At 46.5% G+C, this 17,145-nt stretch overlaps 2 protein-coding genes across 2 annotated transcripts; both read right to left on the reverse strand.

The window, feature by feature from the left end:
- Positions 1–703: 703 nt before the first annotated feature.
- On the reverse strand, positions 704–2,531 carry gjb8 (gap junction protein beta 8). The gene is made up of 2 exons (XM_067255969.1): positions 2,456–2,531; positions 704–1,662 (listed from the first exon to the last, which is right to left on the reverse strand). Exon 2 carries the CDS (start codon positions 1,624–1,626, stop codon positions 826–828), a length of 801 nt encoding a protein of 266 aa, XP_067112070.1. The 5' UTR covers positions 1,627–1,662; positions 2,456–2,531; the 3' UTR covers positions 704–825.
- Positions 2,532–3,019: 488 nt separating this feature from the next.
- cryl1 (crystallin, lambda 1) lies at positions 3,020–16,713 on the reverse strand. Its single transcript, XM_067255957.1, has 8 exons — positions 16,591–16,713; positions 15,576–15,683; positions 13,627–13,753; positions 11,615–11,776; positions 10,859–11,053; positions 5,336–5,444; positions 3,768–3,874; positions 3,020–3,421 (listed from the first exon to the last, which is right to left on the reverse strand). Exons 1-8 carry the CDS (start codon positions 16,629–16,631, stop codon positions 3,323–3,325), a joined length of 948 nt encoding a protein of 315 aa, XP_067112058.1. The 5' UTR covers positions 16,632–16,713; the 3' UTR covers positions 3,020–3,322.
- Between the last annotated feature and the right edge of the window lie 432 nt (positions 16,714–17,145).

Below are 17,145 nucleotides of genomic sequence, written 5' to 3' on the forward strand. Positions count from 1 at the left end.
TGACTGTGTCCAATGTCACAACATCTATGGGACTTGCACAGGTTGTTCTATGTTGTTGTAGTTGACGTTTGTAGTGGAGAGCTCCAGACTAAAATAGTTGTCAGTGGTATATGACATCTTTAATTTGCAACAAAGAAAATGACTTAAGGCACCACAGAGTATTGCTTTGGTACATGATGGCTGGCAGCACTTCACAGTTAACTGGATAGCTGGTGGATGGGGCTGCTAGCATCTCTACTGTACGAGCCTCCTGTCTTTGACATACTGGTGCTGCTGCACACGCTCTGCTGGAATAAAACACTCTCATAAACACATACAAGCCAAGCAATCTTGAGATGAAGACTGCTGCAAAACCACCACAAGAGGGCGCTACAGACATATGGTGCTCTTCAAGAGACCTGGGTCCTGTGTTTTTTCAGGTGCATCAGAAGGAGGGCTGACCCTGGATCAGTGGTGTGTGCTGACCCCAATAACAGCTCAGCAGAGCTGATCCTAGGTCAGTCCTGCTCTGAGACGCCTGGACACAGCACCAAAACGGACTAGTTCAAACACTTCACACTCTGATCAAACACTTCACACTCCGATCAAACACTTCACACTCCATATCCAACAGCCTAATGCCGGTATACATTCTAACACTACCATTCCCGGTGCCCTAAGTAACGCACTATGTTAGTTAGGGAACAGTTTGGAAAGTTGTGGAAGGTGCAGATACACTTCAACAGCAGGCAGAATCACAGGCTTCTGCTCTCTGAAATGCAAACATGGTGTCACAGTTAACAACACTGATAGGGTTCCGTCTGGTCCTCAGTCTCTACGGGGCGTTCACACTGTCTTGTTGCTTGAGGCGTCCGTGGAGGCCGACAGCAGCATTTCGTTCTTTTTGTTCTGCAGTAGGGCCTTGTCCGGGTTCACGGGGTCAGGGTGGTTGTAGGAGCGCCCTTTCTTGGACATCCTGTTGGAGCACCTCATCAGGGCCTTGCAGATGAGGTAGAACAGTTCCGCCACGTTCAGCACCATGCAGATGGCCGAGGACGACACCATGAAGATGGTGAAGACGGTCTTCTCCGTGGGCCGCGAGATGAAGCAGTCCACCTTGTTGGGGCACGGCCACTGCTCGCACTTGACCAGCCGGGGCATCTGGAAGCCGTCGTAGACGAAGTAGAGTGCGTACATGAAGCCACCCTCGAAGATGAGCCGGAAGAACAGGCTGCAGGTGTAGGTCCACCACAGCGGCCCGGTGATGGGGAGACGCCGCTTCTTCAGGTTCTCCAGGTCGTGCTCGCACATCTTGTCGTGCGTGGCCATGATGGTCCTCTTGTCGCCTCGCTTCCTGTAGGCCACGTGCATGGCGACCAGCAGGGCGGGTGTGGACACGAAGATGAGCTGCAGGCACCAGAGGCGGATGTGGGACACCGGGAAGAAGTGGTCGTAGCAGACATTCTTGCAGCCGGGCTGCTGGGTGTTGCAGGTGAAGTCAGACTGTTCGTCGCCCCAGACACTCTCAGCAGCCAAGACCAGGATGGTGATCCGGAAGATGAAGAGGACAGACAGCCAGATCTTCCCCAGGCTAGTGGAGTGCTTGTTGACTCCACCCAGCTGGGCATACAGGGCACCCCAACTCATCCTGACGTCTCCGGCTCAGACAAACTGGGGAACAACCTGAGGAACACAGGAGCGAACAGCAGGCTCAGGATCAAAATGTCCTCTCTTGCGGTTTTCAATCATGCACCTCATAAAGATATTATTAATAATAAGATGTATTAAGAGGAGTGAATAACACAGAAGTATTTGATAGTTTTCTAAAGCAGCTATTTAGTGTAAAGGGTGGTATTGAGAACATTGTGTCAAATAGTACAACCTTTTATAGTAAAATAATAAAGGTTGTAATAATTATTGTTAACTATAATAAATAAATTGAAAATTCAGCTCCGTATGTGCTTTTTAGATCCTTGAATCGTTCTGACAGGGAACTAGGACTGTCTGGTTCTATTGTTACACATGATGTAGGCCTATATAATCAAAAAGGCCTCTTTCAAAACCTTGTACCAAATGTAAATTTGCAGCCAATTACCAGCAAGATTCACATATACAAGTGAACTTGTAATTGATCCTTTTAATCAGTGTTATTTTTTGGGGGGGTGAACACTAAACCACAAAACGAGTAAGAGTATGGTTGGGTTTTTGTCCTGGTTTCCAATAGATTTGTCTGTCACTTAACGTTTTAATTTAACTTTAATTTTAAATAGGAACTTCCCTAAACACATACTTGTCAAAAAGTTTGGTTTCTATCATGTGTTATGATATGGCTATATCCCTTACTGCCAAGGGATATATCCATCTTAAGACATGATACAGGAGTACTAGGCTACTAGGTTGAGATGATGGAATGTCGTTATGACTGCAAAATATTAACTAACAAATTAGCAATATCGTTAAATAAGTTAAAACTCACCAAATCAAAAATCCTTATTAGATGGTTTCCATAAATGAGAAGCAAACTGTTCCTCTGGGTGTTTGTAGTAATTCCAAACCACGAAGAAACAGCGACAGTGAGATGCACCTGAGACTTAACTTCTCTTGAGGACAACCCTCTTTCGAGGGGCGGGGCAAATTACAGTATGTAAGTAATCTATTCTAGTCAAAAAATGTATTATGTGGCAAAAGGCTGTCAATTGAGAACGCAATTAAAAACGCTACTTCTAAAGTAGTCGATACAAATGAATAATAATAATTAAAAGTGTAGTAAAGAATGGGTCGTTTAAACAATTGTATCGAAGATAACATGCTATGTTGTGTAAAACACAGTTTCAAATTGTTATGATAATCAACTGTAAGAATCCTTTAGCCTGAGTAATTTTACGTTTAAGCGTGCAGTCATGAGATTTACGTAAGGTTCAGTGGTGTCTCTACAGCGAAAATAAGGCCATGAAGGCTTGTCATGGACACCAGCGACAGTAGGCCCTACGATTGTTGAATTGTAAAAAAAAAAAAAAAAAAGAATAGGTTTCAAGGCAGATTACTTCGCAATCTTTTATTATTCAACGATCTTCTTAATTCACAGTACAACAAACACTAGAAATGGCTTTGATCTTTGTTAATGATCAGTCAAAATTATAGCAAAACGATTCACATTATTAATTCATTAAACAGCCAAACTCAGCATCCAGCCTGATCATCATTGTGATTAGGCCTCATCTTGGCCTTGAGATCCTTTGAGGCGGCAGCTATCTTGTCCACCTTGCTCCACAGCTGAGACAGTTACAGCAGAGATCCGGAGGGGCCCAGCCTCAGCCCCAGCCTCCCCGCGAGCCTCGGCCCGTCACTTCTTCAGTGAGGCCAGGCCCATGAGTAGCTGGTCCCTCCTCTCCCTCCGGACAGACAGGTGCTCATGATCACTGGGGATCAGCTGACACATTTCCTGTTAACAAGGACAGATAAACAAGATGGTGAATCTTTTCTGCTAAAACCTTGAGAGTGTGTTGAACGAATTCTTCAGGCACACAGACCAGGGGTCAATATGTCAGGCTTCACGCCTGTGATGAGTATGTGGTCACATGATGAGCATCACTAGACTGTGGGAAACGTTCAAACAGCATGATAACGTGGCTCAGTAGCGCCTAATCAGTAGACAGCGTTATCGTGCTTCAAGGACAGATATCTACCCAGTGAGAAACCCTGACCATTCTGGACCCTTGTTGTCTTTTACATCCCACTTACGTGACCCAAAGCCACAGTTAGAACATAAACAACACACAAGCACATACTTTGTTGATTTGAGAGGCAGCCTCCCCGGAGAAGTCAGGGACGGGCCCGAAGGCCTCCAGCACCCTCCTCATGCCCTGCGAGTACCTCTGGAGGTAGTCCTGCAACCCTGCAGGGACACAAACACTTCGCTCAGGCACAAAGCCCTGTCTTCAAAATGGACGCTATGCACAGTACAGATAACCAGATGTATTGACTTGTATGTTACTGTCTTACCCATAGGGTTAAAACGGTATTAACGTGATTGTTAACTCTATCGATAACTTACCCAACCCCCCTCCATCTTGGTTCCAGGACTAGAGACTCAACATGACGTTGGATATATTCTGATGTTTCCTGTTGTACACTAACTTAGGCTTGACCCCACAAGACCTACTCTTATGCTACTTCAGGTTCCAACACAAAGGGAGTACTCTGCTAACAACGACTTCTGGAAGGATGGGTGGTTAGGTAGATTAGAGGGTTCTCTTTGATTGAGTCAACATGTGGCTGAAGCATTTACACCTGCAGTCCGCTCATGGGTGTCAAATGCTTTTGCAGATTGATATTCATGCACCCGAAGTTAACGTGAAATGTGAACATGGACCTTACAGGGACAGACTAAAGCTAACACTAGAGTGTGATAACTGCCAGCTCCGTCTAACCAAACACTTTCCCAGAGTTTGTGTTTGGGTGGGAGAGACCCGATGGGCCATTTTTAGCCATTGCTCCAAGATGGCTACCTCCAAGTGATTCGATACTTCATAGTGAGAACAAAACAAGTGATTTGGTTGGTTAAGTCTCATGTTTTGCTGCTAAAATGACTCAGTGTTTGTAGTGTAAGAGCTCTTCTGTGTCTTGTTCCGAAAGGCCAGCCGCTCAGCCAAGTGGACCTGAGGGTTTTTGTATCTGATTGGATGGTTAGAGGACCTACTGAAACAACCAGAACAGACCCAGGTGACCTCTGGAGGAGACAAACTCCTGACTCTGAGAAACTGTTGTTTCTCTTGAAAAACAAGAAAGAAAAAATAAAACAAACGGCCGAAGACAGAGTAATGTAAAGTGCGGGTACAGTACAGCACAGGTATTACTGAACTGAGGCCCCTGTGTTGAAGAGCTAGACCCCGGTGTTCAATTACTGGTGTGAGGGGGTTTATTCTCCTGCCTTCATCAAAAGACATCTTTGTTTCCAGGGAGCAGAGACTGCACTCAGAGCAGGGTTACTCTCTGGTTTTCACACTGGCCTTTGATATTCTCCATCTACATGACGGTTCACTCTCGCTTGCTCACACACGCACACACACTCCCCCTGAGTATACCCATGGTAAAGGCTGGCTTGTCACAGAGGGCTTCACATACGCCCATAGAACTGCCCCTCAACCAACCTAAACCCTCAAGGAAGACAAGGAAAAACTCCCAGAAAAACTCCCAACAGGAGAAAAAATGGAAGAAACCTTGGGAGGAGCAATTCAGAGAGGGATCCCCTCCTCCAGTAATCAGAAGTTGGTCCTGGTCTGAATTATCTCTCTGCTCTCCGGGGGTCTAAGTATGTGTGTGTCTGTGAGAGTGTGTGTGTGTCTGTGACACTCACCTTCAGGTGCATTCAGATGCATGGTTTCCATGGGACCAATAAAGGCGTAGCGCATTCCCAGACCCTCTGACATCACCAGGTCGATGTCCTTTACTGAGATAACACCGTCCTGGTGATACCAGGAAGAGACTAATTAGATTAGAGTACTGTCCCTCTAACAGCTAACCCACCCACCAGAACACTAGATAATCCTCCACCCCTCCACCCACCAGAAAACTGGCTCACCCACCACCCCCAGAACACAATCTAACCCCCCAGAACACTGTCTGACCCCCCAGAACACTGTCTGACCCCCCAGAACACTGGCTGACCCCCCAGAACACTGTCTGACCCCCCAGAACACTGGCTGACCCACCAGATCACTGGCTGACCCCCCAGATCACTGGCTGACCCACCAGATTACTGGCTGACCCACCAGAACACTGTCTGACCCCCCAGAACACTGGCTGACCCACCAGATCACTGGCTGACCCCCCAGATCACTGGCTGACCCACCAGATTACTGGCTGACCCACCAGAACACTGTCTGACCCACCAGATCACTGGCTGACCCACCATATTACTGGCTGACCCACCTGATCACTAGCTGACCCTCCAGATCACTGGCTGACACACCAGAACACTAGCTGACCCACCAGAACACTGGCTGACCCTCCAGAACACTGGCTGACCCCCCAGAACACTGGCTAACTCCCCACCCCTCCACCCATCAGAACACTGTCTCTCCCACCACCACCAGAACACCATCTAACCCCCCAGATCACTGGCTGACCCACCAGAACACTGGCTGACCCTCCAGAACACTGGCTGACCCACCATATTACTGGCTGACCCACCTGATCACTAGCTGACCCTCCAGATCACTGGCTGACCCACCAGAACACTGGCTAACTCCCCACCCCTCCACCCATCAGAACACTGTCTCACCCACCAAACCCCAGAACACCATCTAACCCCCCAGATCACTGGCTGACCCCCCAGATCACTGGCTGACCCCCCAGAACACTGGCTGACCCCCCCAGAACACTGGCTGACCCCCCCAGAACACTGGCTGACCCCCCAGATCACTGGCTGACCCACCAGATCACTGTCTGACCCACCAGATCACTGGCTGACCCACCATATCACTGGCTGACCCACCTGATCACTAGCTGACCCACCAGAACACTGGCTGACCCACCAGAACACTGGCTGACCCACCATATCACTGGCTGACCCACCTGATCACTAGCTGACCCACCAGAACACTGGCTGACCCACCAAAACACTGTCTGACCCCCCAGAACACTGGCTGACCCCCCCAGAACACTGGCTGACCCCCCCAGAACACTGGCTGACCCCCCAGATCACTTGCTGACCCCCCAGATCACTGTCTGACCCACCAGATCACTGTCTGACCCACCAGATCACTGGCTGACCCACCATATCACTGTCTGACCCACCATATCACTAGCTGACCCTCCAGATCACTGGCTGACCCACCAGAACACTGGCTGACCCACCAGAACATTGTCTGACCCACCAGATCACTGGCTGACCCACCATATTACTGGCTGACCCACCTGATCACTAGCTGACCCACCAGAACACTGGCTGACCCACCAGAACACTGGCTGACCCCCCAGAACACTGGCTGACCCACCACTCGTTCATTCGGCCAGGTACAGCAGTACAGTGACTCCCACCAGATTGTGTTTCCCTAATCGCCCAGTCCTCTTTCCTCTGGAGAATGGGAGGGCCCAAGGTGGGCAGTGCCAGGCTGGACCCTCTCTTCTCTCAGGTTACTGCAGCACACAGATACCTTCTGGGGAATCAAAGCTGGGACAGAGATACGGTGTGCAGGGAGGGGGGGGGGGCGAGGGGGAGGGAGGGACAGGGTCGTCTTTGTTTGTGTCCAGTGTTCAACAACGGATCAGTTATCTTGGTGAGGCAGCGCGGCGGCCAGCTCAGGGGAGTCGTGAAAAGAGGCTGTAATCACGGGAGGCAACCGGCTGCTTTCTCAGCCACTCCGCTTTCCAGCACTGGCCCAGACTCAAAGCCCAGCTTCTCTGTGTGTGTGTTTGTGTGTGCTGGGTGGGGGTAGGGGGTTACATGAGGGACACACTACACTACTTGAAACATTACAAACAAATGTCCCAAACCACTAATAAGTTTGTTGTGAGGACCAGCATGTTGATTGTGGGGGAGTGACGAGTACAGAAGGTTCAATTCCTTTCAAGATTTTGTTCTGTCAAAAGAAGGCCCAACCAGTCCTAAACCACATTCTTAACCATGCAACAGATCACAGCTAACAAAGTTCTTAACTGTCTAGTACTGGGTCAAAGTGTGAACTCCTAAATATCTCCCTCAGTCATTAGGTGAAGATAACTCGTCATATAGTACAGCAGTTGACAAAAATAAAAAGTTACAAAACGTAACGGTGACAACTACTGTGACATGTAGATGTAGTCCTATAGTAAGAGTGCCCTGTGAATAAAGAAGGCTCTGCCAGTCAACCTTTTCTCCTGCTTCAGCCCAGTCTCCCTCCCTCAGCCCTCCCTCAGCCCTGCCTCAGCCCTGCCTCAGCCTTGCCTCAGCCTTGCCTCAGCCCTGCCTCAGCCCTGCCTCAGCCCTGCCTCAGCCTTGCCTCAGCCCTGTCTCAGCCCTGCCTCAGCCCTGTCTCAGCCTTGCCTCAGCCCAGTCTCCCTGCCTCAGCCCTGCCTCAGCCCAGTCTCCCAGCCTCCGATTCTTCTAGGTTTGACTTTGGATGTATCTAGAGGAAGCACTCCCTAATAGAGAAATAATCCCACCTGATGGATAGTAACATACAGACAACACAGGGGAGATGGGGATGGTGGAGGGTGGCAGCAGCACAATAATACAACAACCAGGAGTGAGTGAAGGAGTCTCCGCGTGGCATTATAATGCCGCCTAATCGCCTCATTACGATGAATCTGGTTTCATGTACTCTGTGATTCTGATTCCCTGTGTACCAAATCAGGATGTTTCGGAGATGTCCAAGGTACAATTACTAGGACACTAAGATACCCACTACATTTAATCATTTAGCAGACGCTCTAATCCAGAGCGATTTACAGTAAGCACAGGGACATTCCCCCGAGGCAAGCAGGGTGATGTGCCTTGCCCAAGGAAACAACGTAATTTTGCACAGCCGGGAATTGAACTGGCAACCTTCTGATTACTAGCCCGATTCCCTAACCGCTCAGCCACCTGATTTCCCCTACAGTACACTACAGTACACTAAAGTAAATAAGCCATCCATCGCAACTTACCCCTCCATAGCCCCATACCAAATACAAATATTTTTTTTAATTGATTTTGTTTGTTAAAACGCAAACCAAATGACTCGGTACCAAACCTTTTGGAGTGGTTTGGGGCATGAGGTTCATAAGGGACATTGGTGTTGTCACTACCCAGGAGGAAAACATGACAAACATTTCTAATATTCAATAGGATGAGAAACTCCACACTTCCTCATATGACATCTGAACAATCACAGCCAAGTGGCATTTATGTAAGAGAGGGCCAACGGCTTCTAGTGCTCCAGACCCCCTCTAGTAGACCATATATAGTCTCCATGGTGATATGGAATGTGGTACAGACATGCGTCTATGTTTCCTCACGGTCGTGTCAGGAACCGAACCTCTGCTCACATGTGAGGCGACCAGGAGCAGGAGGAAGACCGTGGCGCCCTGAGCCAGGGACAACACAGACCTTCTGTGTATCAGGCCTCACACAGGTCACGACTCCACAGCCTTGTTCACTGGACTTTCCCTGTGAAGTAAATGGTGTATGTTGTCCGCTGCCTGGTAAAAACACAGGCTTTTGATTGTTTTTTTCCTTTCTGAGGCGTCCCCGCTGACTGAAAAACGTGTACCACATGGTCTAAGGCCTTACTGCAGCGGCCCGGGTTCGATTCCAGCCCGGGCCATTCATTGCATGTCATCCCCTTTCTAACCCTTCTCTCTCATACAGTTCCTCATAAACAAAAAAAGAAATGGCTCAAAAAAGAACTATGCACTTCTGATCCATAATTATCTGCTCTTACGTATACACTCTTTGTAGGTCGATTTGGAGAAATCTTTCCTCTAAATGAATAGAATAATTTGAGAAGAAATCCAATCTACCGTCAATCCAATACAAACTACCACCAACCCCTGAAGAACACTCCAGACAGTGACTGCCCTTCCCAGTTCTTCTGGGTTGTAAACACTTCAGGTTTGTGGAGCAGACACATACTGAACCATAGATGACAACACTTTGTATGACTGTTTCAGGCTACTATTCACTGACATGAGCAGACAATACAGATGAATTATTTACAATGCATTCAGGCCGCACCTTGCTTTAACTTGTATGACGGGACTGACATGGATTCCATCCTCATGTCTTTGAAAGAGCTCATTTGGTAAAGGCTTAAGAGCCTACAATCCTAAAACAGGAAACAATGTCTGCTACTCATGAATAGGGTTTTGTGCTCTCACCTCCTTAAATAATGCTGATGTAATTCGGCTACATTATTTCTGCAGGCATGAAAAAAGAGCTGGTCTGACTTCTTAGAAAAGGTACGAATTTTCATCAAACAAAGACACACTGCGTAACTAAAGAGCACTTGACTAAACTAGCTCTAAAGACCAACTCACCCGTGACAAGACTAACGTCATGACAAACCCAACCTCGATTGGACTCACTTATCAAGACCTACCCAAGGCAGTCCAGAAGCAGGTGTACCTGATGGGGCTACCAGGAGTTATAGTGAAGGCAGCGGGCAGGCAAGGCTGGGGAAATACAAACCTGCTGCTGGTGTGGACCCAGCATTGCCCCAGGTGTTCAAGCTGGTGGCCTGACAGCAATATCAGTAACAGAGTAGCTTTTGTGTGTCTGTTTTGTGTCTGTTTGGGCCTGCAAAATCTGCCTGGGCACCCTAACCTTGAGCAGGCAGTGACAGGAAGGGGTGGGGGTGAATGAGGGAGAGGATGGGCAATGCAGGGGGAGGGAGGGAGGAGGTGGGCGAGGGAAGGGGAGGGAGTGGGGTGAGAGTGGGGTTCTGGCTAGTCAGCAGCCATCTGATACACTAACTGAGGGTTCGTGTCACACAGGGACACAATGTCCTGGTTTACATGAATGAAGAGTCTTTATTAGCCATCTCACGTGCACAGAGAAACAGATTTAGTAACCGGGATGGACTGTAAAGGCAGCATTATAGCTGAGTCAGTCCCTTCCTCCTGTGTGAAGGAGAAAACAGAGATGACTGATTTCAGCCAATGATCGCTCCCATTACAGCTTTTACAGTCACCAGATGATTGATGGGATTTTTTTTTACCCATAATTCCCCCAACATTAGGCTGAGGACTGAGAAATAAAACACTGTCTCTTATCAATGCATCCTTTTCATTCCAGGCCCATTATGGCCGAGCCCTGTTCTGCAATTATGCACCTCGACCCTCAACAACAGGAACACCCCCCCCAATAAAAACCCATCAACATCTACTAAACTGGGGGGTGCTCCTCAACCGTGCCCACCTTGACCAGCCTCCAGGACTCTGCGATGATGGCGTACTGCACCCGGTTCAGGGCAAAGCCGTCAATCTCCTTCCGCAGACGGACCGGCGCCTGGCCCACCTCGCTCATTAGCGTGTAGGTGGCATCCATCACCGCTGGCAACGTCTCGGGGTGCGGCACCAGCTCGACCAGTTTCACGTAGTAGGGAGGGTTCACCTGGGGGCATATGAAGACGAGACATGAGCGGTCGACACTAGCTGGGTTCATGGTCTCTTCACGGTACACATGCTAGACCAATGTTATTGGGACCAGTTCCCTAGAAGAAGAATAACATTGCAGCTATCGATGACTCGAGCTTATCTCACCATCTCCTGGGAATGCCTCTTGGACAGGATTAAACATTCACCACATACACACACACACATAGTAAAACACACCCAATGGTGGAATTTTTGTAGGTTGTTAGGATACTTAAAAAAAAAAAATTGTCCAATAAAAGGCAGTGCAGCCTTGAGATTTGACCCTAAAGGGTGTTCAAACTGTTGGGCCAGGATAATCCTTCCTTTACACAGAGCGCAAATACCTATCATCAGACTGAGACAAACATAGGAGGTGCTAGAAAGGAGTTCGGTTCAGCCAAGGTACTGAAGGTCAGTCGAGGGTCAGGGTAGGTACTGGTCAGGAGATGTCAGTACTAAGAGGGTCTGGGTACAGTAGGTACTGACCTGGAGGTGTCAGTACTAAGAGGCTCTGGGTCTGGGTAAAGTAGGTACTGACCGGGTGAGATATGATGCATCGTTTCTGGTTCTGGACCTGAGAGAAGACGTTGCTAGGTAGCAGGCAGGAAGTGGAGCTACTGAGGACCACGCCCTCTCCAACATGGCTCTCCACAGCCCGGAACACTTCCTGCTTGGCCTCCAGCTGCTCAAACACACACTCCTGAACACACACACATACAAAAATGTTTGGGGGTAAAATGGCAGTATGTTACACACATTTAGGTAGGTGAGGATCAACTTTGCTAGAACATGTCGGTTCAGAGAAAGTCTAGTATGAAGACGGAGGCTGAACATTAAAACCAGACTAAGCACCACTATAACTAATTGCTGACTACAACATTCTTGTGCAGGCATGCTGTACAGCCATTTTAAAAGTTGTGCCATCTTTGCCACATTACTCAGCCACACAGCTGCAGCACAAAGACGTGGTTGTTTAGGATAGGTAAAATAAGTGACTCTACAGTACACCACTATCTTGAGACAGAGTAGACACGTAGGGTTACTGAAAATCATAAAATGTATTTCAATTTCCGTTTTGTCATTCATTGAGGAAGAGGAGAAACCTTGATGTTGCCAGGAGCATGTTCTGGTCTGAAGTGGGGTGGAACGCTGACGTGAGAAGTTCAATCACTTAAACTCTCTCGACACCGTAAACAAACATGGTATGGATCAACTGGAACACACTCTCTTAACGCGTATACCTCCAACTCATCATGACAGACGTCTACATGACAAGTACAAATTCACCAGAACAGTCAGCATACACCTTGATCTGAACAAACCTGTTTAAACTCTGCAGGCCTTCAGAAATTCCTTTCTAGCACTTTTCCCTAGAAATGTATCATTCTCAGAAAATGGCTGGGTGAGAATCATAGCTATCATATCACCATGATAAAAAAGAGACTAATTACAAATGACCTTCTGTAAACATTGTGCTGAAGACGATACAGTATCTCTGTTTGTTTAATAGGAGCAACCAAGAGTGTTCAGTTTTCAGACTTGCCAGAAGATCCGCCTGTTAGTAACTGGCCATAGAAGCGCACCTGGTGTGGATGAGTTAGGAGTGGGGCATGGGGTTGGGGGGAGGGGAGGGGAGGGGGGGGGGTGGAGTACAGTGGAGTACTGCTGAATATTGAAAGTATTTTGTTTTTCCCTGAGAAAAATGTCCCGCCCCTAAAACTGTTTAATGAATGTGATCCTGAATAGTCTTTTGTTTCCGTACAAACAACCTCTCTACATCTGTTTTTCACTCCATATTCATTCCGCATTTTCACACAGTTATGGCATTATTTTGTTTTTATGTGTTTTAAGTTATTCGATAGCTTTTGTTATTGTAGGACACTTATGGATATGAATCACATTCAGGCAAAACTCTGTGTATGTATTGATTGATGATAGTGTAAACTGGGATTTCCCTGACAAACAAATGTTTCATTGTGGAAAAGGTTATTTTTGCCCACCACTTCCTCATGTCTAACAAACCCTCTGTTGATATCAGTGTCAGTGTCCTCCGGGATGCTGGATAGATCTACAGTAATGATTAAGCCTGTGTGACACCTCATACCTGGCCATGCAAACCCAGGGACAGGAACAAACATGTCTGAACCTTGAGGAAAACCACTGCATTTCAGAGTCAGAATGCAACGTGACTCTTTTCTAAGTAGTGTGTCTCCTCAGCTTGTGTGTGTGTGTAGGGAGCATGAGTAAGACATGGCGAGTGATGACATGCTTAATGGATTTAATAATCATGTGACTTTTCCCCATGCATCATCTGTCTTGTAGCAGGACGCCCTTAGAGCTACACTGGTGGTATCTACTCTCTCCCTCCTCTCCTTCCACAGTCTCCCTCCCTCCTTCTCTTAGAACGTGTCCCTCCCCACCGCTCAAAAGTGCTGGGTGAAGCTTTGGATTTTAACCCTGACCTTACACATCCATGAAAGCGACAACCAGAAAGAGCAGTCAGACAGGGCCCAAGGCATTCTGTAGGCTACTTCAGTCCTCCTTCAGTACCTGAACGAAGAATGCTCCCTCTAAGGCCTGGGGGAGGTCATCATGACTACTCAGCAGGGCTAACTGCTGTGTGGCACTCAGGTCACCCCTCAGCATGCCAGCTTCCTGCAGCTCCTCCAACTGCTTCCTGTCCAACAGGAAACCAGGGGTCAACTTGCACAAGTGGATAAACATTTGTCAAATGCCACACAGATACATTCTGACAGTCCATCCGCACAGCACAACCATTAATGCTTTGACAAATAATAATTCAACACACACACATACACACACACCCTTAGGGCTTTCCAGACACTAAGTTGGCGACGAGTGAAATAAATGCAGAACCTGCTAACCCTGAGGTCTGTTATTATGTCAGGTGTCAGGGAACACTGTAACTATGGAAGTGGCTAGTCAACATCTCTGACTACATACTCTCTAAATGCTTAGTGAATTCCAGTCAACACCAGTTTCAGTCTATGCCGGTTCCAGCGTATATCCAGGTTCTGACCTAGACTGGTTATGCTACATTTCCTATGGTTACATATACATTTAATATACATAACTCAATGAACAATAATTGAGTTCAAGAATCGTCAGTGACGTTTTCAACAGCCAACCTAGGGAGGATGCTGAACATAAGCTCAGGAGTGCCCTCTACAGTTTATAATGGGTAACTTGATTCCTTGGTCAGTTTAGTGCTTTAAGTCAACTTAATTGTACAGTTCACTAGGGATACCTCATTGGCACTACTTAAAGGGCATGAGGGCCTCGTTAAACTCACTAATGTCTTAGGCTGCGTCCCAATACCCATCCCACAATACTGTTTAGTATGCTATAAAAACTAAGTGTAAGACAACAACACATAGCATGTCAATTGCTGTATGCCAAAAATACCAGGATGTCCCACTGCATCTGATTGTATTTTGCAGTATACAAGCCATCATGCTTTTCTGGCTATTCTGACCCACAATCGTCTGCACAGCGGACAATATGTCATATTGACTGAACTACATACAGTCCATTACAAAAGTAACAATAGCAAAGCTCTCCTGGTTTTCCTGCGATAGTATGCGTGTCTCTGGTCAGCTGCGTGGTTTTTGTATCTCCAAGGCAACAAAATATAGCACCAACCATTATCTCAACAATTCAGACATTTTGCACTATGCACTGTGACGGATGTATGAGCAAGAAGGTCAAAGTTCAAGGCACAATTTTTGAAGAAAGTAGTGTCCCAATTGTATGCATACTTACTGCATGCCAAATTGTATACTTTCTAAGAGAAGCTGCAGTACATACAATTTTTTTTTTTGTAAGTATGCGATTTGGGAATCAAAGTTAGTTTCAGGTACATAGAGGAGCACTCTTACTGAAGCAGAAAATCAGCATAGATCTATTGATTACCCAAAGCACTGGAAGACCTAAATACAAAGTGGTTTAGACTCAATAACCAGGAGCCCTGCTGGGAGAACCTTTCTCAGTATAGCAAGAGCAGTTTGTTTGTAGTCAAACATCTACCTCTGCTGGATGCTTGATACATAGAATGATCCATTTCCTTTTTCTGAAAAGCACTTAGGTAAGATTTTACACCACATCTTGAGCTTCGAATGATTACAATGTTATGTCATGCTAATACCTGTAGAAACTGCTATGTAACTATAATTCTGGTACCACAGGTATTACTATAATGTACATGGTGATTAATTACAAGTGTAAAATGCTACCCAGTTACCCATTGTTTAACAAACTAAAACCCAGGGGCGTACGACAGAGGTGCTGAGTCATCTTGTTGTTCAGTGTGTCCTGTCCTGTGGTTGCACAAGACAAAGGCAGTGAAGAAGATTTGTGTTCATCAAGTGTCTTTATGAACATCAGAGCACGGTGTACTTGTCCATGCAGCTCTGTGTGAGTGCAGTAGCGTATTTGGTTCACGTTTGGTTAATGTTTCTCCCAGGCTCTGCTGCACTGACCTGACATCCAGCAGTGCCCTGGCGGCCTGGCCCGCCTGGTTGTCGTAGATCTGCACCCTGTAGCCTCCACTCAGGAACACCATGGCCCAGGACCGGCCTATCAGCCCGCTGGAACACACCAAGCACCAACATCTTAGCTCGGTCAAACAGGCTCCTTTCTTGTTCCCTTTCCCTCTTTTCCCCTCTCCCTTCATTTTCCCTTCTTCCTGTTCCCTCCATCCTTCTGTCTCTCTCCCTCCCCCTTTCTCTGGCTCGGACCCTTCCTCCCCCTTGATCATTGAATATGGACATTTAAACATGATGGAATGTAGCCATGTCAGTTTGAAATCACACTACCTTCATATGATTGGCCTGCAGTCTCTGAGACTGTACCTGTAGCTCCTTGGCTACACTCACTATCCATGTTGTTTGTCAGAGCTCAGTGTGATGAATCAGTTCAAAACGTCTTTTAATGAGGAACTACATGGATGAGACATAAGGTTAAAGTCAAAGTAGAAAATAAGAAGGTCTTACAATTTAAGCTAAAATGTAGCCCAGTCTGACGTGTTCTCAATGAAGGTTTACGACCGAAAAACACATTCAGGAATTTAATCCCCTAAAAATGATGACTAGACAACAACTCATTGAACGGAAGGATGTCTAAAAAAGTGTTTTTGACTAAATATGACATCAGTAGGACTATATTGCTTTATTGTTGTACAAATCAGTGTTTGTACCAACACTGGGATGTTATTTAGATTTGTAAACACAATTTTACAAGTTGAGTTTGTTAATATATATAATCAAGTAACAGCCGGGTTTATAAAACACTGTCTCAGGTCATGCAAATGCAATACATATTAATCTGAATAAAAATATTATTTCTCAATCATAAGGCTGTGCCTTAAGATTACAGCTCGATTTTCAAGACCAAACTCTCGACCTAACTTGTGGTGGTGCATGACTGCAGAAGGCAGTTTACCACCAATGATCATTATGACCACAAAACAAATTCATTTCAAACGTTTATTCTCACCTGCCAACGACGGTAATGATTTTCCCTTTAGACGAACTCATTGCAATGTGGAAGCTGATAAAGTTCTTTCACTGTAAATAAAAGAGAATTGCATAAAAAATCTAGCTGGAACACCCCTTCCAGTCACGCTGAGCGTAGGGTCTAATTTGTATGGTGTCTCGAAAGGTTCAAAACAATGCTGTACAAAACCAAATAAAAATCCACAGCTGGTAAGTATATTTTGTTGAACATTTTATTGATTATTAGTAGTAGCTGTAGTACATTTCTACATTTTAATGAATTCAAAACAACCACAAGGACGCGGAAAAGTGTGCACTAAAACATTTCATACCGAGCGAGCTTAGATGTTTCTGGAGTAAGCCTTTAGCCGTATCGTATCCTAGCAACGACATTATAAATCGTATCCAATTGCATTACCTAAAATAAATGACAGACATGTGTTTAACCAACCGGGTCCTTGGAGAAATACTTTACCGCCCAGTTTGGTGACGATTCTCCAATGACAACAAACAATCCGGCACAGATAGCAAGCTAACTATCAAACTACAGTAGTCT

The sequence above is a fragment of the Osmerus mordax genome, chromosome 2 (genome assembly GCF_038355195.1).
Source record: "Osmerus mordax isolate fOsmMor3 chromosome 2, fOsmMor3.pri, whole genome shotgun sequence".
Taxonomy (NCBI): domain Eukaryota; kingdom Metazoa; phylum Chordata; class Actinopteri; order Osmeriformes; family Osmeridae; genus Osmerus; species Osmerus mordax.